Raw genomic sequence first — 27,187 nt, 5'->3', positions numbered from 1 at the left:
TCAGTCGCTCAGTCGTGTCCGACTCTTTGCAACCCCATGAATCGCAGCATGCCAGGCCTCCCTGTCCATCACCATCTCCTGGAGTTCACTCAGACTCACGTCCATCGAGTCAGTGATGACATCCAGCCATCTCATCCTCTGTCATCCCCTTCTCCTCCTGCCCCTAATCCCTCCCAGCATCAGAGTCTTTTCCAATGAGTCAACTCTTCACATGAGGTGGCCAAAGTACTGGAGTTTCAGCTTTAGCATCATTCCTTCCAAAGAAATCCCAGGGCTGATCTCCTTCAGAATGGATTGCTCTTTAGTTCTTCTTTACTTTCTGTCATAAGGGTAGTGTCATCTGCATATCTGAGGTTATTGATATTCCTCCCAGCAATCTTGATTCCAGCTTGTGCCTCTTCCCTCCATCCAATTACTCCTCCCCTTTCCTCTGGTAGGGGCTTCTGAAGTGGCTTAGTAGCAAAGAATCCTCCTGCCAATGCAGGGGACACAGGAGACTTGGGTTCAATCCCTGGATCAGGAAGATCCCTAGAGGAGGCAATGGCAACCCACTCCAGTATTCTTGCCTGGAAAATCCCATGGACAGAGGAATCTGGCAGGCTACAGTCCATATCCAAAGAGTTGGACATGACTGAGCAACTGAGCGCACACACACACAGTCCTCTGGTAACCACAAATCTGATCTCTTTTTCTATGAGCTTGTTTGTTTGTTTTTGAAGTATAATTGATCTACAACACTATGTTAGTTCCTGGTGCACAATATAGTGATTCAATATTTCTATACATTTCAAAACTATCACCATACGGTCAAGTTGTCAACTGTCACCATATAAAGATGCTACCTGATTGCTGACTATATTCCCTGCATTGTACATTTCATTCAGGTTTGTTTTCACATTTAGGTTGCCATTAATCCATCTGGAACTTATTTTTGGTGTTTGGAATAGAGCAAGATTCAAACTGTATTTTTTTCCATATAAAGGGCCAACTGTCTTTCATAATAGCCCCATTGAAATGCTATTCTTGTCACCTACCAAATTCCATTATTCATGCAAGTCAGTTTCTATGCTTTCCTATTTCACTCTTTAATTGGCCTCTCCTTGCACCTTGCACCTATACTATCTTAACTATTCTGATGAATAATGCAATATATATATATTTGGTAGGACAAATAAATGATCCTGCCTATTGTTCTTAAAATTAATATTGGCTATTTTGAACCCCTATCTTTTCCAGATTAATTTTAGAATGAGTCTGTCATGTTTTACCTTCACCCTCCTCCTCGCAAAAGACCAAAGATTCTGTAAGCATTTTGCCCCAAATTTTACAAATTTGGGGAAGACCAAAATATTTACAATATTGAGTATTTTCATCTAAAAAATCTCTCTCCATTTTTTATGTCCTTCAAGAAAGTTTTTACCATTTTCCTCATAAAGGATGTACTTGTATTATGTTAGATTTATTCCCAAGTATCCTATATTTTAATTGCTATTAATCTTGTATCCAGCTACTTTTAAAGAATTCATATTAATCCTAATAGCTTATCTGTGGAAAGTCTTGACAATTTTGTTTCTTCCTTTATATCTTTTTTGGTTTTAATCTTATTAAAGTGTCTAAGATTGCAAAATGATATTGAATCAAACTGGTGAGAGTAGAGGCCATTGTCTTCCTCCTAAATTTAAAAGGAAATGCTTCTGGCATCTCACTTGGAAGTGTGATGTTTACTGTAGGCTTCTGTTGGCCTTCATTTTCAAAATGCACACAGTTGTTACTGCTATTAACTATATATGAGTTCATCTGAAAATTTTATAGTAACCAGACTCTTTCACACTTGACAAAGTCATTGCTTCCTTTAATCTGTGGCTGGATTTACAGTCTTCTTCTATTTATAGCTGTACCCCTTATTCATTACTCTCACACAGAATGAATTACTGCCTCGCCAATTCTTATTCTACCTTTTAAGATCATTTATGTCATCACAGTCATAAATTTCATTTAAACTTTTTCTACAACCTCATGTTGCAATGTTTCTTTTGCTTTGCCTGCTTATAGCTGCCAGGATTGGATTATACTTCAAAGGAGGCCAACTTCCATGCCAGGCCACCATGGAGACACTGAAGAAGTAGTAATGAGAAGACTGCTGCTCCCATGGAAACAAAACAAGAGCAGGTTACCTCACACACTACTAGACCAATAATTAAAACAGTTTACTTAAATTCCCCATCCACCTCTTAGCTCCTCATCAACTGTTTTGGGAACTGTTACATGGCATTGTTTTTGCTATTGTGTATCCTCAGTCATGTCTGACTCTTTGTGACCCCATGGACTGCAGCCTGCCAGGCTCCCCTGTCCATGGAGTTTTCCAGGCAAGAATACTGGAGTGGGTTGCCATTTCCTACTCCAGGGCATCTTCCCAACCCAGTTATATGGCATAACCTTATTGAAAACTAACATACCATCTTATTCCCTCAGACCATGTGAATCCTAAGGCTGGACACAATGTTTTTCATGTCCAATTAGAAATATGCCCTGGATATTTATTCTGTTGAACTGGAGGCTGTCAAAGATTTAAAAAATACCTGTTCTAACAGTTTCTTTATAGGTGAGTTAACTGAAGTCAAAATAAGTGATTTGTACAAGGTCACACTAGTGAAAAGCAGAACTCTATGCTTGCCACTTCTTTCACTGTAAAAAGTGACTGAAAGTTATGCATTCATGGGCCTCTAGAAGGTAACATATGTCTGCACAGATATACTTCAGCCTGGAGCAAACTGTCATTTGCAAGACACACTGATCTTATATGAAGTATTAAGATTCTTCAATATCATACTATTATGACACTTGAGCACTAAGTCACAGCATGTCTGGGAATGCCAACTGCAAGCAACACCCTCATAAAACTCTGCAGTTTTAACTAATAAAAGCAAAATCAAAACATGAGCTCATATATATGTATTGGACTGCAAGGAGATCAAATCAGTCAATCCTAAAGTCAACTCAACTGGGTGTAACATTTCCCCGAATGAATCCAGAATCACACTGACTGTGGCATAGGCAGCAATATTAACCAATCTATACGAAGAGGCATATCAATACCTCAGTAGGAACACAGAGGGGAGAGAGGGGCTGTGAAAGTAATCAGAAAAGCAGGATAGATAAAGTGCATCTAAAATTTTCCAAAGGAAGGATACACAGAGTCTGGAGAATGCTAACAACTAGGAAAGGAGCCTCTTCTGTGGGTCATGTTAGCTAGCTCAGGTAAACTACTCTTAAAGACATTTACCTCATTTTACCCAAATCTTAAATCTTCTGATGACTAATTCCATTTCCTGGGTTCTTCCAAAAAAGCAGAAAAATGCTCAGGACAGAATTCCCAAGTATTTCAGTCATTACAATCTACCTAAAGCTATGACCAACCTAGACAGCATATTAAAAAGCAGAGACATTGCTTTGCCGACAAAGGTCCATCGAGTCAAAGCTATGGTTTTTCCAGTAGTCTATGGATGTGAGAGTTGGACTATAAAGAAAGCTGAGTGCCAAAGAATTAATGGTTTTGAACTGTGGTGCTGGAGAAGATTCTTGAGAGTCCCTTCGACAGCAAGGAGATCAAATCAGTCAATCCTAAAGGAAATCAGTCCTGAATATGCATTGGAAGGACTGATGCTGAAGCTGAAGCTCTAGTACTTTAGCCACCTGATGCAAAGAGCCAACTCATTAGAAAAGACCCTAATGCTAGGAAAGACTGAAGGCAGGAGGAGATGGGGACAACAGAGGACAAGATGGTTGGATCGCATCACTGACTCAATGGACATGAATTTGAGCAAGCTCTGGGGTATGGTGAAAGACAGGGAAGACTGACATGCTGCAGTTCATGGGGTTGCAAAGAGTTGGACACGAATGAGTGACTGAACAACAACTACAAATCACCAGGTTGGCCTTCTGGTTTATCTGTCAGTCTCCTAGGTCTGATCAACTTAGGGTTTCAGGGCTACCAGGGTGAAGCATGGTTGACATCACCAAGGAAATGTTACCTGTTGAGGCTGACTCCTGGTCAATTTGCAGGTCTTTACTGGAATGCCCAACCTCATATTTCGCCACTAAACCTACTGCCTAAACATGTCTTGAACAAAGCCCTTTCAGGACTTCCCAGGTGGTCCGGTGGTTAGAAATGTGCCTGCCAATGCAGGGGACAAGGGTTTGATCCCTGTCTGGGAAGATTCTATATGTCAAGGGGCAGCTAAGCTCATCGACCACAAGTATTGAGCCAGTGCACTAGACACCACACGAGCCACAGCTACAGAAACCTGCATGCCCTAGACCCTGTGCTCCACAACAAGAAGCCTGAGCACTGCAACTGGAGACTAGCCTCTGCTTATCTCAACTAGAGAAAGCTGCACAGCAATGAAGACCCAAAAAGCCAAAAATTAATTAAAAAACACAGTACACACAATGATTCAAAAATGCAGACCAAAAAAAAGACTTTTCAAAGATTCAAAACATATCTGGTAAAGGCATTAAGAAAGGTTAATGTTCTCTTTACATGAACTGAATATACTCTTTAATCGGTTCTTGGAGTGAAACGGCTGTAGCTCACAAGTCCTCTCCAAGGGGCACCTTCACCAACACTGCTGTATCCCACAGGACCAAACCAGGGACATGCACCGGCACATTTCAGTTTACACAGAAACATTCTGTAGGTTTTTGCTCCTAATTTTTTCATTTTTGACTTCATGAATGTGGAAATGAGAAATAAGAAATGTGACTCCTCAAAAAAAAATAGTAATTCCATTCATTTGAAGCATATAAGCATCTGTCCGCTAGTTTGATGACAAAAATATGCTAATAAAGTTCCTTTCCCAGTAAATGCAGACTACTTTCCAAAGCTTTTTTCAGCCTTATCAATACTTAGACTCACCAAAACACATTCTTTTTTTTTTTTTTTTAAACCAGTTCTCCTGCAATAAACAAGAAGCATCAGTAGCCACTTAGTCTTTCTGAGTTGGTGTCTAAGGGCCACTGAGAGAGATCGGGACTCTATTTTTATTCCTGTACCTCTGCCAAGACTCTATTCTTAGCCTGATACCACAACTATTCTCTCCAGGAATGCCCTGTGAAAGAAGATGATGCTGTTGAGGCTGGGATCAGGATCCTGAGTAGGATCATCATTCCTGGAGTTAGCTCTGATTAAAGGTCTGAGTCACTGCCATCACCATGGAGGGCTTCTAGTCATCACTGCATGAATCTCAGCTTTGACCAAATGCTCTCAGGGAATCATCTTAGCTGGACACCTTGAAAATATTCCAGATCTTTACCACTTCCTCTGCAAAGACAGCACTAACCAGGAACAGAATGAATGTCCCAGAGTAGTCATCCTGCTTTTCTCACACTTAAAATTCTGAGTAAATATGACAGAAAGGAGAAACCACTTACTCTATAAATGTAGCCCTCCAAGGTGGCCCAGGTAATTCTGCACACAGTAGGCAGGAAAGCCCTAGTTCCCCAAAACAAGGTTTTCAATCAATACCAATGGAGGTCCACGCCTTAAAAGTAACACTGTAAACCTAGGTAGCCGACAAGCTGTCATGTGACTTATCTAACAGAATGATGAAATGATCAGGTTATTAGCTTTAAAAGTTATAACCATGATACTAATAGCTAACACTTATTGAGTGCTTACCAAATGGTAGGCATTTTACAAGCACCCATCACATTTAATATCCCAGTGACCGTATAAAATATTGGGTTGGCCAAAAAGTTTGTTACGGTTTTTCCCATAACATCTTTCAGAAAAGCCCAAACAAACATTTTGGCCAACTTGATACTATTATCTTTTATAGAAGAGGAAATCAAGTAACCTTGTCAATGTCACCCAAAGTGGTTAAAGTATTCATTTAAGCTCAAGGCTATATTAGTTGGCTTTCTAAGTTTTGCATTCTACTCAAAAAAAAGGAAGAAAAGTATCAAACTTACGTTTGTTGGATTTCATGAGTAAATCTCAACCTTATAATCTACAAGTAAGTTACTTAAATTTTTATATTTTTCCCTTGTAGCATGTCTTCCAACTTCACATTCTCATTCATGGTAATTAAACAGGACAAGAAAACATCTTATAAATATGCATTCAGCAAAGTACTTACATAGTCAATGGGCTTCAGGGATTTGACTCTAGATGTTGGGCAGCCACAGGAAGTAAGGTCGGCATAGAGGCCTTCTTCTAACACACACTGATTAGTGGAAACACCCTCTTGGTAATACAGGAGCCAGCTGAAAAAACAAGCAGGGAAACTTCCAGTGAAACTGTATCAGTTGGCTGTTGGACTCATTCTCATGCAGAGGGAAACAGGCTAGGAGTAGGATATAAAAGTCCTGGTGCTGATCAGCAGCAAATAGTCCGAGTAGATTTAAAAAGAAAAAAGCTACCACTATCACTTACTGACTGCTTACCATGTGCTACACTGGGTACTCCACGTGTGTTCTTTTACTGTGTACTCATTAACTTATGAGGGAGAAACATGTCCTTACTTTTATAGACAACACAACTAAGGATTAAAAAAAATTAGGTGATTTGCCCAGGATTCCCCTATTAAATGACAGCTGAGAATTGACGTTAAGATATGTGCTGTAAGCTAACCATTAACTTAATTTGGTGCTTTCAAGTATAAAAACCTGGGATTAAATTACAGTAATTATTAAGTGCTTCAACAGATCAGAAGTTCTTTTTGAGAGAATAAAAATTTTTACCCTTATTTAATAATGAGCTTGCTTTCAGTTTAGGCTGAGTTAGAAGCTAGACTCCTAAAATCACACACAAATATTTAAAACCTGTCATCTACACAGCTGATAGCTAGCAGAGATTTTTAAAAGGAAATGAATCCTTTAGAATCTTCCACAGCAAATTCTCTTCAGTAGGGCACTCATCAAAATTTTCATTAAAACATGGCATTTTGGCAAGAAGGAGCTCAAGGGAGAAATTATATTGACTGTTACTACTTTAGCTTTGGTGAGTTTAACTTCTAGCCCTATATTTTAAGATCACCAGAACTGTACTATAGCTAGACAAGTTGAACATCAGATATCCACAGAGATGCTCCATAACACAGTTTACTGCCACGTCTCCTGTGTGATAAGCATTTTATTTTTTAAGGTTTGTTTTTTTTTTTTGATGCGGTCCACTTTTTTAAATTATTGACTTTGGTACAATATTGCTTCTGTTTGACGTTTTAGTTTTTTGGCAGTGAGATATGTGGGATCTTAGCTTCCTGACCAGGGATCAAACCCACATCCCTGTATTAGAAGGTGAAGACTTACCATTGGAATGCAAGGGAGGTCTCTGTAATTACCATTTTATAGCCAATATTTATGACAAAATTTCAATGTGTTGGGCATGCAGCTAAGCCCTTACATGCTTTATTTCGTTCTTATAAATAGAGTCCTTTGAGGTAGGTACTATTATTATCCCAGTTACAGAGGAGGATTCTGTGGACAGAGAAGCTTGGTGGGCTACAATCCATGGGGTCACAAAGAGTCAGACACCACAGAGTGACTCCTCTGACACACAGAGGAGGAAACTGAGGTTCAGAGAAATGGTCCCATTTGTTTAAGATTACATAGATAGGAAGTCGTGACCTGGGCTCAAATCCAGATCTCTAAAGCATTTGCAATCATAAGCAATCACCATAGTTCCTGTATCCTCTTGTTAAAACTATTGTTTAATAAATCACACATAAATATAAATAAAATATATAAGTAAAATGTACATTTTGTATGTAGATAGCCCTCCATTATCTACTGGTTTCCTACCTACAGATAACGAAGGCCTGACTATACTAAGCTACTTTACAGAAGGCACTTGAGCATCCATGGATTTTGGTATATGTGGGGGTTTCTGAAACCAATTCCTCACAGATACCAAGGGACAAATGTATACATAAATTATATATATATATACACACACTATATATATATATATAATATATATTTGTTTGTAAGTAAATAATATATTTCCAACATGAAGCAATACAGATGACTAATCTATCCTAGACTTCAGTGTCAGGAAAATATATTTGCCTCAAAGGGGGAAAAAAAAAATCCAAAACTTCAGTGCTTTATCACAAAATTAAAACTTACCTTGCAAAATACTTTCATTTATCTTAGAAACTCAGAATCGAATACTAGGAACAAAATTATTTCAGGCCCTTGGTATATAGATTTCTCACAAAAAAGCTGCAGCCAATCTATTCAACTGTGTCCTGCTGCTGCTGCTGCTAAGTCGCTTCAGTCGTGTCCGACTCTATGCGACCCCATAGACTGGACTATGCAGCCCACCAGGCTCCCCCATCCCTGAGATTCTCCAGGCAAGAACACTGGAGTGGGTTGCCATTTCCTTCTCCATCAACTGTGTCCTACTTGATGTGTTTTCATATTGTAAAAACTTTCACATCCTTCTTGGAAGTAAGTATAAACACAGTAACATCCAAAGAGGTTCAAAGTAGTGAGGATCACTGGAAATCAGAATGGGAAAAAGACAGCCTAACTTAGGGTTAGTTGAGAAGGTTAACAGAGGGAATGAAGTTGGACTGAACCTTAAAAATATATATGCTGATGAGTACTAAGCAAGGTTCACGAACTTACACACCTGCAGGAGGCCAGGTAGGTAAATATAAATGAGCAGTGTACCAGGTGAAAAAAAAACTTGGCGATATATCCTATGGTACATTGGGGAGCACACACGCCTCTACTCGATGCCAGCTATTAATAATTATCAACAAAGGTGAATGTTCCCTCATTTTCCAAATCTTCTGATTTCTTTAACAGAAGGTGAAAAATAGTTTCTTCTGGAAAATATCCTAAATCTTAGTAATGATACGAAAAAACTTTTTAAACATAGCATGTAGGCCAACCAAGTAACATCCACTGACAAGATCCACTTGAAACCTATACACTTTTGTTAGGGAGGAAGTTAGGTATGAGCAAATAGGGGTGGGCCTAGCCAAAGATCTCCCAACAGCATCCCAGACACACCCAGGAGAGTTCACAGATATGCTACAAAATAACCAGAGAGATTTTTCCAACTCTTGCACATGTGTCCAGGGCACACAGTGGATACAAACTAATCACAGGGGCTTCCCCAAGTACCCTCAGGCAGCCAGGAGCCTATTAAGCGTTCATAAATATTCTACACATATATACAACTGACTATAACAGATTTAATTATGGGAAGACATACACACAGAGCCTACTGTTATATAAGTTGCAACTGTCAATTGGCCTTGAGTGTTTGCTCATTTGCATTCCCTTTCATTGACTGGTGGTGGGTACAAGCCCTCTTTCGCACAGGGCACAACCAAAAGAAAATGGAAGTATACAAAAGGGGAAGCCAAGAAGAATCAGGAGGATGACTCCTTTGCTGTGGGCCTGCTTCCACGTCTTGGGAATGTCTGTCTAATAAAAGATCTGTCTGCTTGAGCTGAACTGAGCTGCAATTTGTCTGCTGTTTTAAACCCTTTAGTCCCTTGTTCCAAATTTTTGTTGCAGCCAGACAAGAACCAAGGGAGAGAAATAAACTGACTTGACACTTTGATGCAGAGCTGTAAACTACAGCATGTGGGCCAAATCCACTCCATTGCCAGTTTTCCAATAGCTCACAAGCTTAGACTGGTTTTTGCATTTTTAAATGGTTTCAAAAAAAAAAAATTAAAGATTTTGTGACATGTGAATATTATATACAATTCAAAGCTCAACATCCATGAACAGAGTTTCACTGGAACACAGCCTACTTGTTTATGTGTTGCTGGTGCCTGCTTCTGTGCTACAGTGCTGAGTAGCTGGGACAGAGCCTCTATGGCCCAGAAGGCTAAAAATATCTCCTACCTAGTCCTCTGCAGAAAAAGCTTGCTGACCCCTGGTACAGAGGCATAAGGAGGAAAACACACAGCTGAGTAAATGCCCAGAGACGGGAGGAAAGGGGGCTAGTATGCGGATAGAATGAAGCTTGGACACGGAAAGTGACACTTTTTTTTGGATAGTAAATCCTGGAAAGGTTCAGATCAATCCTGATCTCGATCTGACTGGTATCAGAGAACGACTGTGGGATTTAAAGAGGAGCAGTAAAAATATTAACCTGGACTTTGGGACAAATAATTGGGCTTTGGTTTGTGGTAAGCACTGGAAATAAGACACTACAGTGTGGCTCAGTAGGAGACTGAAATTCCTCAAATGGTAAACAGGACTCTTGTCTCTACTGGTTCAAGAGAAAAGGAGGAGAACTGATGAGTCCAAGATATCTTGAAGGAAGAACAGACTTTGATGAGTTATTAGGTAGATGTCTGATAGAGAGGCTACTATAAAGACATATACACTTCAAAATGGCTAAAACGGTAAATTTCATGTTATATGTAGTGTACCACAATAAAAAAATGATACATAGAGAATATATGTTAGAATATAAATTGAGAATCACATATAGTCTCATATACATGTAAGAAAGGTCTGGTGTGCTACCACAGTTGGAAGGACATAGAATTAAAACAACAACAAAAACACAGCCAAAGCATTTCCCTGACATGTGATACGTGACCTTGGGAAACTAACTCTGAATCAGGGATTTTCAACTGTGAAATGGGGACAACGGATACTTTAAATACAAAGTTGGTTGTTTTTTTTTTTTTTTTTAATTTAGGAGTAATATGTCTTATCTGGACAAAAATGCTTTTTATAGCTTTCTATTATACTACTCAGTAAACACACAATATAAATATGCAAAACAGTTAGGGAATAATCTAAGATAACAATGAGAAAAAACAATTCAGCAAAATTGTCTCAGAGTTGGCTACTTAGCATTCTCTTTCACAATGGCTCATAACACAAGCTGGGCAAAGTTCACATAGGCTAATTAGCAATTGACTTATAAAAATTCAGCAAAATACTAGACTCATGTTTTATTTATTAACAAGGAATCCATGTGAAGGAAGATTAAAATGATTACAATTGTTTCTTTCACTGAGTACTCAAAAGAGAAAGTCAAATTTGTATAAATTTAAAAGAAATTCACTTATTTAAACAACAGCAGAGATCAGCTGATAGACATACTTACCAACCCCGAAGAACTTTAAAAGAACATGGCATGAATGATGAAGTCAAGTCCAAAACTTCTTTTGTGAAATCGATACATTCACCTTGGAACCCTGGTTTACTGAAAGCTTTGAGCTACAACAGCAACACAACAAACAGAGAACAGCTGTTTGATATCATCACAGAAGCAAATGAAAACATTTTAGTCTCGTGTACTTATAAAAATTCAGCAAAATACTAGACTCATGTTTTATTTATTAACAAGGAATCCGTGTGAAGGAAGACATTCTCTTTAAACTCATTTTTTTTTTCTTATGTGTTTGTCAGAAATGTCACAATTTATTTATCATTTCAAACCACCAGATTCTGGGCACGGAGGCCCAGAAAACAATTCTACCTGTAGAAGTAAATCAGAATCCCTCCTCTGCTAAATTTGGTCCCTGTCCATTGCATCAAGTGATCATTATCCCCTGTGATGAGAAAACATGTGTAAAAAAAAGAAGCAATTTAGTGCTAAACATGAAGGCAGTTTGGACTGGTATGAGGGGTGGCTACGGCTTTTCTCTCCCCAAGCCTTCTTGATTCACAGTTAATAAAAGGGAGAAGGAGAAAGCACAAGCGCGTGCCCATAAATGAGCATGAGGATGCCTGTTAGGCCCCAAGAGCAGATGGCAGAGAAGATAATAATGATGGGATTAGTGCAAGATTTATAGTGAAGAAAGAAAGATGGTCGTGCCATGTATTTCAGCTTACAAGCTTCAGCCTACTGATAGAATACCTTAAATGCACAGCTTACAGCCTTATATTACTATTAACTACATTTTTGCTTTAGTTCTTTATGTCAAGGAAAATTCATGAAATCTCAAATATAATTCCCTTTAGACCAGAGATATAATAATCTGCAACGCCAGTGGCCTTGGATCTCTAATAGGTAAGAAAAAATTAATGAGGCCTATAAATATTTTATAATACACTGGAGCCTTGAAATAACACGGCCCACAGATCCACCCGGCACTGACAGGCCTGTGTTGTAGCTGAGAATGCATCGTAATAAGCAGCTGCAGCACCACCCTCTTTCCTGCCACTGCTTCATCCAGAACAAGGCTTCATTGAGCAGCGGATGCTCGCCTTCTTCATCTTCCCAAGGGTCCTCTTAGGGACGGATGGTCTCTGAACCCTGAGGAACTGTTTCTTGGCTATCTCATTCTGCTCTGACCTTGCTTGGTCTGATATCAAAGCCAAGTCCAAGCCAGAAAGCTGAGAATCCACTCCCCCTTATACAATATGATTTCTTCATGTGAAACGAGGCTGTATTTGGAGTGTTAAAACACCAAGGGACTCCCAGCCTTAGGGAGGCATGACCCGTCAAGTTCCTACCACGGACCTTTGGTAGGAAAAGGCAAAAGCAAGTCCAAGACAATACAGACCTCTGGAATGCTTCCCTGTATATGCACAGTTCTACATGTCCAGGCAAACTGCCCTGGATTCCTTGATAAGGATTTCAGTTGGTGGTTTTTCAGACGATGCTTTTTAACTTAAAGGTTTGTAGAACGTTTCGAAGCTAAAAAGTAAATCACGTTTAATTCTTCAAAATGTGGAGTGATTTCTCCTACAGGCAAAAATTATCTTTATTTAGAATAACAATCAGAAAAGGCACATGAGGATAGAGATCACGGCTGTCTGATTCATTGTATGTATTCCCAGTTTGTTGAATTAATTATATTCATATTGTTGAGTTTAAGATTTACACTTCAATATTTTACCATGAAGCCATGAAATGTCAAATCCTGGACAACTTATGATGCACGTTAATCATATTTCAGATAGTATATGTTATAACTGCTTCTACTTTTTAGTCTTAGTCTTCACACCCAGAAGCATTAAAATTTTCTGTCTCTGTCACTCTCACACACAGAGTCTGTCATAAAGTATTGTTTTGACTCAAATAGTTAAAATACTCTTTATGCAAACCAAAAAAAAAAAAAAAAGGACTTAATACTGATTTGAATTTATTTTTATCCCCTAAATGAGATATGATTCACTTAACATGTGTCCAACCCCAGAAAAGTAACACCTCATTTTAACTACCTCACAAATGCCTCAGAATAGAATAATTCTCATCATAATAATGTTCTGAGGATGGACGCACAGAAACCAATTCAGTGACTTCTAATTATAATAATTAATCTGTGGTTTTTATACTGGGTTGGAGAAGGAAATGGCAACCCACTCCAGTATTCTTGCCTGGTGAATCCCATGAACAGAGGAACCTGGTGGGCTACTGTTCATGGGGTTGCAAAGAGTCGGACACAACTGAGTGACTAAGCACATACTGGGTGAAATTAAGTGGCAGTGTCCTGGTGAAAAATAAGTCCTGTAAAGAGCTAGATGGATGAGTCACTATTTTGGTTTCCTTTTTGGGTTAATGGAGAATAAATATACAAAACAACTCAGATATGTGGCATAGAACACAGATGAATAGTCAGATGAACAAGAAATGAGTTGTTTCTAATTACACCCATCCTTCCGTGCCACGTAAGCAGGATTCCGTGCCTACCAGCCCCAAATGCAAGTGTACGGAGGAAAAAAGCAGCAGTGTAGCAGTGGTTTCCAAGTGCCTTTTCACATATACTGTCTGGTGTCTTCTTTAGAACTACGCTTTGAAGCAGATATTATCACCCCTTTATGATGAAAATTTTGTAGAAATCCTTTTTCTTTTACTATGTATTTTTCATTTGTAATACACATAAACAAATGTAATAGTTCTTCAGTATGACAAACTAAAACCTCAAGAACTTAATTACTGAACAAAGGAAGTTGTGCTTTGTTAATTTATTTCATAATATCAGAATAATTTTTGAATGTAGTTTTATTTATTCCAATGCTAAAATAATTCAACTGAGAACACTCTATCCTATCTAAATGAGATGTTCTGCAGCCCTGTGGACTTCCTGCAAGTAAACGTACTGGACAGTAAACAGAGAAAAAGTCTTTGTTTCCACTCTTCCATTACATCACATTGTCTCATATTGCAGCGCTATGTACTTCTCATATCAACTGCATATTCTATAGTGATTTTACTTCCCTGTTTACTCAGAGGAGCTTTCTTTACTTAGATAAGTACTACTTCCTGAGTATTTCTGGCCTCTGGAGTCAATAAAAAGGATCTGGTCATGTTGTTCTTATTGTTGTTCTTCAGTCACTAGTCATGTCTGACTCTCTGTGACACCATGGACTGCAGAACATCTTATTTAGACAAGACAGAGTATTCTCAGAGAAATTATTTTAGCATTTGAATAAATAAAACTATCTGGTCTTAGTACTCCCCTGCCCCCAATGTTTTCCTATACTGCTCTTGAATCTTACTAATATTTGACTTGACTAGAATTGTTGTTTTCTTATATTCCATACATGGTGACAGTAACCACCACTGTTAAGGGCCTGTGATCTCTTGAGAATTCAATCTGGCTGAATTATCCAATACAAGAAAATACTCAAGTTGCTTTTTCTGAGCTAGAATCACGTATAAAATGGAACGGAGGCTCAATATTTAAAGAAATTCAAATATATAACTATACTGCAAATGGACTTGAAAAAGATCCCAGGAAAGAAAGGTCCTTAGTTGGGTCATAGGGGAGAAAACAGAATTTCTAGAGAATGGAGGCCTGGAATACAGTCTCACTGGAAACAAAACTCACTTTTATATGAGTTAATCTAGTGAGAGTGCAGATATTCAGGACTTGTGAAAAGAGAGAGACGAGGACATCATGAACATAATTCACATTCTATTTTTGTTTGGTCTGGGAAAAATAAAAATAAAATGCCATTTGCTACTTATGAAGAACTCTATAATGATCCTGTTCTTGTATCATATATTGCAAGCTGGCAATCAGACCTGGTGAATCGACCTTCAGTCACAGGTAAAAAACAATCTTCTCAATAAAAGGAGGTATTCTGTGTCTCAAATAAGACATATATCATCATCCTATGCTTCCACATCGACAATGGTATTTTTACTAGCGTAAATCTCTACACGCGTACTTTTTGGCTTTTTGCTTCTCAGGTGACTTGAGGTTTACTTTCAAATCACCAGCATGTTAAGAATTCCCTCTGTTATTTGAACTGGAGATGTAACTTCCTTCTTATTCCTCAGACAGAGAAAAATAACTATCCCATATAAACACAGCCTCTACCACTGTCAACCTGACTATCACAACTACTTGTGAAGGAGAAAATAACTTTATCGTTAATGAAAGGAACCAGACTATCAGCCAAGATCTGCTTGTTTTCATTTGGGTAACTGAAAACAAGCTAAACTTTCTGAAGATCTGGTCCAATGGAAATAATAAGAGCTTTGATACTGGGTAAATAAGGCGGCTTTGTCTGCTTGTTACCAAATGTCCAGCTGTCATACACTTGTTAGGACCTTTATTTCACAAGGCAGTGGTTGAACCATATTCAGAAAATAAACAGGGCCAATTTCACTGGGTGTTTGCGGCTGCTTCCTTTTTCTTCAAGTTGGACTGGAAATACTATAAAGAAAATCCTCTGAGCAATCTGTCCCAAACAAGGAAGTTCATTAAAAAAAAAAAAAAAAAGGGAATGGAGGAGGAAGGGGAGAAACAGAGCTTAAACGAATGTGATTTTTTTATCTGCACTTAAAACTTTGAGAATGTGCAGCTTGGAATTATCCCAGTTTTATCTCTTTTATCTACTCATGTTATATTGATTCATGTGGAAAAAAAAGTGCTTTGAAAGTCCATGGTTGGAGTTTTCTAAGATTCAAAATAAAGATCTGGCAGGAAGTGTCTCCAGAAACTGAGTTATATTCAGACAGGAAATGTTCCCAAGGGGCCTGAGCTAATCAGAAAATAATAAAACCTGAAAACATTGTGAAGAGAAACATGGTTTAAACTAAGCTGATTTGAGATATATAAACACTGACAGGAATGTGCAAAATGTACACAGAGAAAAAGATTCAACATTATGTAAAACTAGCAAATGTCAAATACTTAGAACCAATCATTCTTTTTGGCTTTTTGAAGAAAATTTTCCAAATTTGTTATTTTAAATGAGACAGAGGAAGCACTGTATTTTACCCACTTTCTTATATGGTTGTACTGCTTGTACCAAGATATGTTTTTCTTTGATGTAAAGTCTTGGAATTAGATACAAAAAGTGCCTCTTTTGTGACCTTGAGCTGTGTGAAATGATGCTCACTTGAATTCTAAATCTTGTTTTTTCTCATGAATAAATGAGATAAATCCTGACCTCACAGAGTTATTAGAAGCAGTAAGTAAATACAATTTCTAGCTCTCAATGGATAATAAACAAATATTAGGCTCCAGAGTATTACCCAATCCTTCAAACCATTAACATACTAGAAATAAAGAAGCAGGGTTGCAGTTTTACCAGTGCTTTTAAGAAATTTGTGCCTTAGGGTTTAGAAATACATTTATATAATAAGCATGCCATCTCTCCATAGTAAGTTTGCTCCTCCACAGGACAGCATAACATACTATGCTGATTAAGAATGTGATGTTGAAGAATGGATGGGCAACAGGAAAGAAAGAGCGGCAGAGGTCTGAGATGAACCCAAAGTGGTCAGTGCTGAAGCTCTAGTAGGAGAAAACAAAGGACCGTGACAAACCCAGGCCAGTGTGATCAGTAACAAGGATGAGCACGCTGGCGCCCACAGGCTCCTAGTACAATATGAACTGCACTGCCATGCAGACACACGAAAGTTATCTGAGGGAAAGAGACAGACTTGAGAGAAAGGGCATACGTATTTAGTAAGCAATTTTTAACAATTATAAGAATATTTTAAAACATACCAAATGTGGAGGCTCATTTATCCCAAGTGGTTCCTGAAACATATATAAAAACATTTTAAGAATTATAATCATATATTCTTAGTTGTCTTTGAAAGTGCTGAAAATATCCTTTGGAAAACAAAGTATATGATCTGACCAATTTACTAGATTATTTGAACTGGTAAGGACCCTCAAATAATCTACTAAATTAGTTTATAATAACCTTAATATTTATCACTAATTCATTTTGAGTAATATTCATTTTGAGCTAAAAGAAAAATGTGCCCCAGTGTCCATTAGACAGACAGACCCTGAACTTCCCACACTTCTTTCCCATCACTATCTCATGGGTACCCTTACTGTTCTGCAGTGCTTGTTATTATCCACACTGGCCACACTCTTTCATAACTTTGTAACTTTGCACATGTGGAGATTATTCCTTCTTTTTGAACTGCCTTTTCTGCTCCACTTCCTTTTCTGGAAAGATTGCTTTTATCCTCTTAGACATCACTCAATGCATCTCTTCTTGAAGTCTGGCCATGGTCCCCAGAGCCCTGGGCTCCCCATGCTCCCATTCCCCAGTCCCTCAGCACTGCTTACACCTGCCTACACACTTCATTTTCTCACTAGTCATACTGTAAGTAATAGTGCATAATAATTGTCTGTCTCCTCTAAGAGACACAGAGATCCATCCGGGCAGGCTTATTCATCTTTTATCTCCAGTGATCAGTCCTGTCTGACATGTCAAAGGCACTAAATACACGCTACTGGATGAATGAACTGATCAAATGACAAGAGTTCCTAATCATGGAGGTGCTAATACTACCTACTAGCTCTCTATGGAGTCTACAGAAATTCATATGCTGTTTCATTTTCTCTATAGATACCTAACAACATATTCCAACAGTCCCACTTTTTTAAAGCCCGTCCTACACATTCAACTGTATGCCATTACATGCCACTGGCTATGTTCATATTTAACTCACCAACTGGATGGGTCGTATTGACATGATTGTATTATTTGATCCTCCCCAGTCAAAAAAGCACTTGTATTTCCCTTTCTCTAAAATGTACTGTTCTCCACAGAAGAACTTCTGCTGGTAGGCAACCCATCTAAGTAGGATAAAAAAGAAAAAGAACAGAGGTGACACAGAATTGAGCAACCAACAATTTAAACACCAAAGAAGCTCATGATTCCTATGAGTCAACTTACACGCCACTTTTAACATGAATGGACCTTGTTTCACTGCCAAAGCCAATTTCTTCTAAGTCAGAAATTTCCTGATTTGTAATGTCAATAAACTTCCCACTTTCCAGATCAGATTCAAACAGTGTGATTGAAGATTCTATGAAATTCTAAAAAGAAGAAGAGGAAAGTTTAGGGAACACAGGCATTTTGTTTTATGGCTTGCTGTATCTTAGCAATTTTCACATGCTTTGGGGATAATTTTCACACAACTTCAGGAAGAATTTTAAATGGCACTGAAAACAATTTTAATAGCATTACTCCTAAACAGTTTAAAGAAAACATAAGTCTGAATTTACTTTAGGCAGGGAAATACAATTTTATGAAACTAGAAGTTAGTTCACAGTCAGTAAATTGCTGGGACTTACAGACTATCATATATAACAGTAATTATAAAGGAAACTCAAGTCTAACTTGTGCCTAAAGAGCAAAAGCCACCTGAAACAAAGTAAACATACAATGTACTGTGGGTATCGTGGGAGAGGATTTTATGAGCTTAAATATAACAGAATAAATGAAATTTGCTTGAAAAAAAAAAGTTTTATAAAAATTAAAATCAGAGGACAACATCTCCATGTAGTCAGACAGAATACTTAAAAATAACAGAAAAATTATAATACCCAACTTGACACGTAATTCACAAAATAAACATTATTCACAAAAAAGATTAATGTTAAAAACAAACAAATGTCTAACTTCACTACAAGAATAAAGAAATTCAAATTAAAACAGATACAGTTTCACTTTTTAAGTCAAGAAATATCTAAAAGCCCAGTTTTATCAGGGAATGTCCCTGGTGGAAATATACATTCTGCAGCTATTTTAGAAAACAATTTATACATATATTTAAAAAACTGAAATTGTTTATTCTTTGAGTGTGATATTCCTTTTTTCTTGTTTCCTAAAACTAAATGACAGTTAATTTATATGCAAAGATGAATTATTTATCATAGTGAAAAGCTGTGAATAGTATAAATGTCCAAAAGATTTACAAACACAAACCTTTAAGCATCCACTGCTTGATGGAATAAATACAATTAAGGAGAGTTTTTAACAAGTTAACAGTTAAAAATATATCACATACTCACTTCTGCCAAGAGCTTTACATGCCTTATTTCTGATGTGATTATTTTACTATCACTTCTATTTTACAGCTGACAAAATTGAGTCAATTCCCTGATATATCACAGCTATTGAGGGGCAGAGACTTGAATTTGAGTGTAAATCTGTTTGTCTATTCTAAACTCTTAATCATTGTCAGATATAAATGTAAGGATAAAAGAGTAGGACAAAAACTAAAACTTAAAAGCTTGGTAAGATTATAAGTTCTCACAAAACCCTCAACTTTTCATTTAAAAAAGGATAGAAGAAAAAAAAGAAAAACCAAGAGTGGTTACCTTTGGGTCCAGAAGTTGAAAAATTTTACCCTATATTTTTTCAAAATTTCAAATAGGTGTATTTTTAACTGGAAAATACAGAATGCATTAAAAAAATAAAAACTCTTTATTTCTGCCTATTATTTCATTGTTTGTAGCTAAAGTTTTAGACCTACAGAAAAATGTTATCAGCTTCTGTACATCTCAAACACTATCAAATTTCTCATTATGATTATTATTATTACAATCTAAGATTTCCAGGACAAACATTCATTTTACATGAACAAGCAAAACAGTATCCAATAAAAACAAAGCATCTACGAGGAGAAAGAAAATACATTTGAAAAAATAATTCTCTTGCACTTACAACTTACAAGTCAACTGGATTTTAAAAACTGCTGACACAGCTGGGTCAAATTTCATTTGAAACTTCAGGAAAAAAGATAAAGGCTTTTTACCAGAAATTTTTATTATATTTTCTAAGCCATATTTGGGTTTTCAATTCCTCCTTGAGAGTACATGTGGAACCCGAGAACACCTGTCACCTTCATTACTTTTACATCTTTCTTAAAAATGTGGAAGCTAGGTGAATTTAGTCTTTATGACTCCCACTATCTATCCCTCATCTTATTAATAGAATACTTTTCAAACACGTGCACTTATCTTTTTGAGCTTCTTTAAATCCTGATTTTACATATATATGTGTATATATGTATGCATGTACTTGAGAATCCCAGGGACGGGGGAGCCTGGTGGGCTGCCGTCTATGGGGTCGCACAGAGTCGTACACAACTGAAGCGACTTAGCAGCAGCAGCAGCAGCAGCATACACATATACACATATTCATATTTCTGTATCTCATTATAGACATAGATCTGGAATTTTCCAAATATAAACCTAGAATATACATACATTAAATCAAGGCTCGAACATCCTATTAGAGATTTCTTGGGTTCCCTGGTGGCTCAGTGGTAGAGAACCCACCTGCCAATGCAGGAGACATGGGCTTGATCCCTGGGTTGGGAAGATCTCCTGGAGAAGGAAATCGCAACCCACTCCAGTATTCTTGCCTGGGAAATCTCATGGACAGAGGAGCCTGGTGGGCTGCAGTCTATGAGGTCACAAAGATTTGCACACAACTTCGCGACTAAACAACAACAGAGATTTGCTTGCCCAGGACAAGCCTCCCTAATGAAATTTTACAGCCTGGGTGCCATATTAACAAACTTGCTTATATTAACAAAATAAACTTCCGTCACCCAAGGAACATGAACTTGCCTCTGTTTCTTACAACCTGAAAGTACATACCTAGCTCCAGGTGGTTGTAAGGATACAGCGTGGTGATGACAACTGAAGGTGGCCATCAGGGTCCTAGTCGGGAACTGATATCAACAGCTGCCAACCAAGTCAGGCCCAACCACGATGGGCAGGCCTTCAGCAGCTCTCACACACAGACCTCTCCCCCGCTACTCTCGTGACTCTGCGATGACCCACCTCTGCTTTTACCTTGTCTGCCCCTACCACTGTTCTCTACTCCCTGTTAGGGTTATAGGGGAGCAGAGATAAGCTGACGTATTCTATGGGCCACTGCATCACACTGGAGTAAAATGGGAACATGTGCTATGATTGTGCTTTTCATTGAGAAACCACTTGTGTTATGGTGTGACGTTTACTTGAGCACTGATTTGATGAATCCTATGGCATGGGTTGTGGGAGACTGGCAGCCGTGAGGAGGGTGAGCTGGGAAGCAGGCTGGAGGCACAGGCCATTGGGCCATAGTGCAGCCTGGGGCTGAGCAGAGAAGGAGGGGTTTACTGTCACAGGACCTGGTGCCAAGTACAAGTGCTGGCAGTCCACGGGTTCACAAATAAATATACTCACATGGCTGGAGTCTCTGTCCTTCCTGCTCTGGCTCCCATGCCCAGAGATGTGGCCAAGGGCACAGGGGTCTCCTAACAGAGACACTGTTCTTCTCATTTAACCTCCTCCTTTTGTTTATTCATAGCTTTCTTTGCCTTGTAGCTTCTGCCTTCCATCTTTTTCTAAAAATGTTTCTGAGTCTGTCTGTCTCCTGGCTTTGACCCTTTCTGCTCGTTACACTCAAACCTACCAAATACAAAATATCTGATCCAGTTGACTAGCTGCCATTAATATGGTGTTCCTGCTGCGGGGAGCTCTAACTCTAAGCCAAATCCAATCATCTGGGGCAAAATCTCCAGGGTCACATGTCCAAAGTAAAGTAAATAAAATACGCAAGAAAACACAAAAACAAAAAACCAAACCTTCTAATTGCTTTGTTCATGAGGTGACTGTAATAGGACCCAAGTCCTGTGAGGTTACCAGGTTACCATCATTCCAACTATAAGCACAATTAAATAACTTCAACTTATTAAAAAACTTTCAAAGTCACATGGATTAAAGTGGAGCTCTGTTGCTCCAGAAAGATGAATAATGATGGAACCTCAAATCTGCACTCCATTTTAAAGCACTTAAACAGAACCAAAAATCAGGAGAGTCTAATGCAGTCTCAGGCACAGTACTCCCCACTGTTAGAATGAGCTAATGAGCAGTTGCTTCAGGACCAAAAATAAGTCTTAAGGATCAATAATTTGATTACTTTTAAATTCCATAAAATCCCTCAGCTCATCAGGTTTTGGAACTCCTGCACGACAACCCCCCGGGTGGGCAGCATAAAAGAAGACACCAAGACACCAGGGGAGAACTGATGTGTCCATTAATTTAGGGGACACAACGGTGTCTGCTGCATACCACCTGGTTTTACAGATCTGAAAAGAGGCCCCGAGTCTAAAAATCAGAACAAAAGCAAATCCAAACCTAGGCGAGTATGAAACTGAGGGAAAATAAGCATACCAAGAAATGTATAGAGAGAGCCAAAAATAAAAATTCCTTCTTTAATCCCTGGAGTCTAAATTACTGCTATATTCCTTCCTCCTGGTCCTTTTCTCTTTATAAGATAATCAACTCCAAGTCACTATATCTGCCTGACTCATTTGGAATTAGAAACACATTTCTGGTCATCCTCTCCAAAGCACTTCGTGACACAGACCACATTATCCCTAAGGGACATGTCCAAGATCTGACCTTTGTAGATCCAGAGTGTTCCATATACTAGAGCCAGGACATTAGAAGACTGTATTATGTTATGCAACTTTTCTACCTTTCATCTGTTTATTTGATATTATTTCAACTTAGATCTCAAAAGCAGTGCTTTACTCTTTCCCAGGTTAGAGACCTTTGAGAGTCTATCTGTCTCACATCGGCTCTGCCTGTTAATCCCACTGTCTATGACAACCCCAAAAGCTGTTCACCTTATGTCTAACAATAACTGTATCATATACTTAAAATTTTCAAAGAGGGTAGATTTTATGTTGTGTCTTATCACAAAAAAATTAATAATTATAAAGAGGACATGAGGAAACTCTGAGAGGAGACAAGTATGTCCAGGGCCTTGATAAGTCTTATGGGTATATACTTATTCCCAAATGCCTCAATTGTATACAATAAATACGTACAGCTTTCTACATGTCAATCATGCTTCAATAAAGTGGTTTTTAAAAAGAGAATCTCTATCCAATTCCATGCTATGTCTGAAGAAAATATTTTATCTGAAAACATTTGTGTGAACATAATTTTCAGACTGTTTTAAATTTATGTAAATAATTCTTTACTATACATGTTATTAGTCTGCAGAGTAACTATATATTTACAGCTACAAATGAAATGTTAATAAGCTATTGGCTGAATGAGATTCCAGATTTCCACTCCTGAAGTGCTTTTTAGTCTAATCATTCTGTGACAAGGAAAATGGGAAACATGACACGGGCTTTACAGTAAGACAGAGTCACCCATCAAACTACAGCTCTGCACCTGGGCACAGTACCTAAGCTCTGAGATCCTCAGTTTCTGTATCTGTAATATGGGAGTCATAAAACTCTCTATGTCATCATTTTTGTGAAGATTAAGTACAAGTATGCATGTAAAGCCATTAGTAAGCACCTGAAGATGTTAGGAATATCATAATGAGGATGATGATAATATCTTTACAAGCTAATCTTAATTTTTTTAACCTAATTTAAAGAGAATAGATTTTCTTTGAAGGAAATTATGTGTTATTAAAAACTATGTGTTAACATTTTCAAAAATACCCAAAACTTCTATTTGCAGCAGTAGTTTAACATGGCAATTTCTGGCAATTTTTCCAATGTATATTCTCATAGACTGTCTATATCAAGTATCTCCTGACTTTTTAGCTATAGTGTTTTTTTCTTTCCACATTTCCTACTATTTGAAGGATTCAACTAGTGAAATCTTGGGGTTTTAGCTGTTTTAGTCATAGTCACCTTGGAAGATACCATCACATTTTCTGCTGAACATTTCTAGGAGCAAACTTCGGCTCCACTTTTTTTTTTAAATCAGGAGGGAAATTCTTAAAATCATTCAGTACTAGGTGGGAGATGCTCTAAATCATGATGCTTAACTTCCTCAATGCATGTGGTTAACATGAACAAAAAGAGAAAAAGACGCAGGCTTTATCATGTTTTGTCTGGCGTGCCTTTTAGTGCTCAAGGAAGAAGTGGCTAGAGAAAACCCGCGGCCCTTGTACATTAGTATTGTGTACTAAATACCTCAAAAGCTACCTGTCCACTGCTCAGACAACTTAGTACCCAATCTTCAGTTGGCTCTGCTACACTTCTTTTAGGTAGAACTGGTTTTTCAACTCAGTTTTTTACTAACAAGGATCACTGTGGACAAAAAAAAAAGCTCCCTTATTCCCTGTGATTCTTCTCTCCCATTCTGGCTCCTGCTGCCCAACCAAGTGAGGCGTTGCAACAGTGGTGCTTGTGACCCTGACAGATAGAAACTTAGCGGAGAGAGCACACAGAGCCCACCTGGATCCAAGGATCACCCTTTACTGCATCATCAATTCTTTCAAAAGGTGGCTTTGGAGGCCATGCCAGATAGTTTAGAGTTTATATGGGTAAAGATTATTTTGGAAATATACTGCAGTGGTATAACTTCTTAACTATGAGAAAACATGGCCCTCTGAACACACTAAAGAAGTCTCCAGAGCTGGTCAGAGAAGTGAGCAACATCTGATAAGCAAGCCCTGATATCCTGCAGAACTTCTAGCGTCCTTCTATTTCCTCTTCCCTGTGTCTTCCAGTCCTGAAACATTCTAGACCTCCTGCCTCCAGGCTGACCTCCTTTACCTCATGCTAGTTCTTGATACATTCACCAAAAAAATAAAAACCTTTCTAAAATGCTAATCTAATCACACTCACTAGGCCTAAAATTCATTCCTTCTGGTCAAGTCAAGAAAAACTTGTGAACGCCTCAACATGGCATATAAGGCCCTTCATTTTCTGGCTCTGGATTCATCTTCCCGAGCTCTAATATCCTGATTTTACTGCATTTCCAAAACATATCAGTTTCACTTATATGAGGGTTTCTCAACTTCAGCACCAGTAATATTTTAGGCTGATGATTCCTTGCTGTGGAGGCTGTCCAGTGAATTGTAGGAATTGAACAGCCTCCCTGGCCTCTACCCACTAGACGTCTGTAGCCTGACAACCTCCCACCCTCCCAAAGTCATAACAATCCAAAATGTCTCCAGACACTGCCAGATGCCCCCTGCATGAGCTCATCCCCAACACTGGCTCCCATCCTTGCTTTTTAAAATGTTAACCTCTTGCTAAAACACCCATCTTTCTTCTTCACCCTGTTCCCAAATTTCACTTAGCTAACTCTCAAACTTGAAATTTCAACTCAGCTGCCCTCTTTTCCTGTCTACTTCAAAAGGGAAGTATTTGATTTTTCTCTGGGTATCCTGAATACTTTGTGTTGAATCCAATCACAGTCAAACAATATCAAACATTTACATAGGTACTATCAACCCTACCACATAGGGAGTCAGTGTCTAGCCATCATATCTCCAGCACCTGACACAATCTATCTAACAGCAGGTGTTCAAAAATGATTATGGAATCAATGGATGAAAAATACAAATATTCTGTAATAATCATGGCAGTTAAGAAAGGCAAGTCATATAAGCCATTCAGTTTAATGGTCTCAGGTAGTAGAAACACATTTTCATTTTATATTCTACCAGAGGTCATGTCCAATTTTCATGGAAAGCTAAAAAAAAAAGAAAAAGAAAACTAAGAAAAAGGAAGTTAACTTACAGCTTGTAAGTACCGGAAAGACAAGATGGAACCACTTAATGCCCCAAAGGCATTACTGTCTTCAAAATCTCCTTCTTCAAGCAAGAACTGCTGGCCTTTAAAATGTTCTTTTTCATAGGCAACCCATCTACAAATAGAGGACATACAACTGAATTATTAGTAAAACTGCAGTCAAGAAGAAAATCGTGATAAAGCACCCAGTTGCACATCACCATCTCTTAAAAAAGCAATACACTTATTTTGCTAGCATTTACAGAGACAAATGAATGGTGTAAACGTCATGGATCAATAATTTTTATAGTTTGGAGGCTTTTCCCAACAAAACGTTAGCTGTTACAGGATTGCAACACAGGAACACATTAAATATTTGTGGCCTGACCCTATACCACCATCACAGCGTGGTCGGAGAATAGCCTGCCAAGGGAAAAATAATGGAAAGCACAATGAAAAAATACTGCAAATCCACAATGAGATTCAAAGACAATCAGTCTTATTTTTCTGATTAAGCCCTGCTGGAATCACAGAATGATCACTATATTAAACATGTATTTAGGGTTTAACTCGAAGGAACCTGTCATCAGCTTTGGATCAGAAACACATTACAGAAGGGTTTAGCAAGGAGAAACTGGGAAATGCGACTGGGCTGGTATTAGCCCTGGTGGTCTAAATATATACAAAGACTTCTGTAAATATTTACAGGTAGGAAATGTTGCTCCCACCATTTTATCAGTGGTGATAATGGAAACAGGAAGCACCATGGCAGACTTTCCAAGGACAGAGGTTTCTTGACTTTTAATTTAAAATTATCAGTACCGAACACTGATAAACACTGTTACTCACTAGTTCTTCAGGAAACTTACCTTAATCTGCAGTAACCCACAGTAGCTAATGCCACGTGGGCACAGATAAAACACACGCTGCCCTGCTTAAATCTGCCCTTAGCTGGCACTGTGTAACTACAGTGGGACCCGCTCCAATGTGGCAGATTCCAAGAGTGACTACTGGGTGCTCCTGGGCTGGGGACTTCTGAATTCTAGAGATTGTCAAAATGAAGCCGGGCAGGGCTAACTACATTCTTTTGGGAAGATACAAAAAGTATTCCTAGGAACTATTTTCCTAGGATACGAAGTAACAGTAGCCACTCAGTACTCCTGAACCCATATCTAATTTCTGTAGGTGTGCCTACGGTAGGGAAAAGGGTAAGGGTGTATGCGAGTTAGAATAAACATTTTATATATATTAGCATATTTGTAATATATAAAGAAACTACTATTATTGTATTCTTAAACTACTATGTGAAAATAAATTTTATAAGAGAACTTTCAAATTCTAAGTTTATATAAATGGGACTATTCAAAACATGCTTTTAATATACCTGAATGGGAAAAATAACATACAGAAGACCTAATATTAAAGGAGAAATCAGTAAAGTATGACAGTTCAAAAATCTGCACAGCCTTTCTCAATAGATTAAGTTTT

General features: G+C 38.1%; 1 protein-coding gene across 2 annotated transcripts in view; it reads right to left on the bottom strand.

Annotated features, from left to right (window-relative positions):
* CRYBG3 (crystallin beta-gamma domain containing 3) overlaps positions 1-27,187 on the bottom strand; it is a 126,212-nt gene that overhangs the window by 24,021 nt on the left and 75,004 nt on the right. For both annotated transcript variants that reach the window (XM_055567876.1, XM_055567877.1), the window contains exons 12-17: positions 25,709-25,835; positions 18,097-18,239; positions 17,870-17,996; positions 16,905-16,937; positions 11,093-11,205; positions 6,138-6,264 (exon numbers count right to left, since the gene is read on the bottom strand). In XM_055567876.1, the coding sequence (XP_055423851.1) occupies positions 6,138-6,264; positions 11,093-11,205; positions 16,905-16,937; positions 17,870-17,996; positions 18,097-18,239; positions 25,709-25,835 (670 nt within the window). The remainder of the gene's footprint in view (positions 1-6,137; positions 6,265-11,092; positions 11,206-16,904; positions 16,938-17,869; positions 17,997-18,096; positions 18,240-25,708; positions 25,836-27,187) is intronic.

This window comes from Bubalus kerabau, chromosome 2, assembly GCF_029407905.1.
Source record: "Bubalus kerabau isolate K-KA32 ecotype Philippines breed swamp buffalo chromosome 2, PCC_UOA_SB_1v2, whole genome shotgun sequence".
NCBI classification, from domain to species: Eukaryota; Metazoa; Chordata; class Mammalia; order Artiodactyla; family Bovidae; genus Bubalus; species Bubalus kerabau.
The sequence above is the reverse complement of the archived record's forward strand: the minus strand, read 5'-3'. Positions and strand labels throughout refer to the sequence as shown.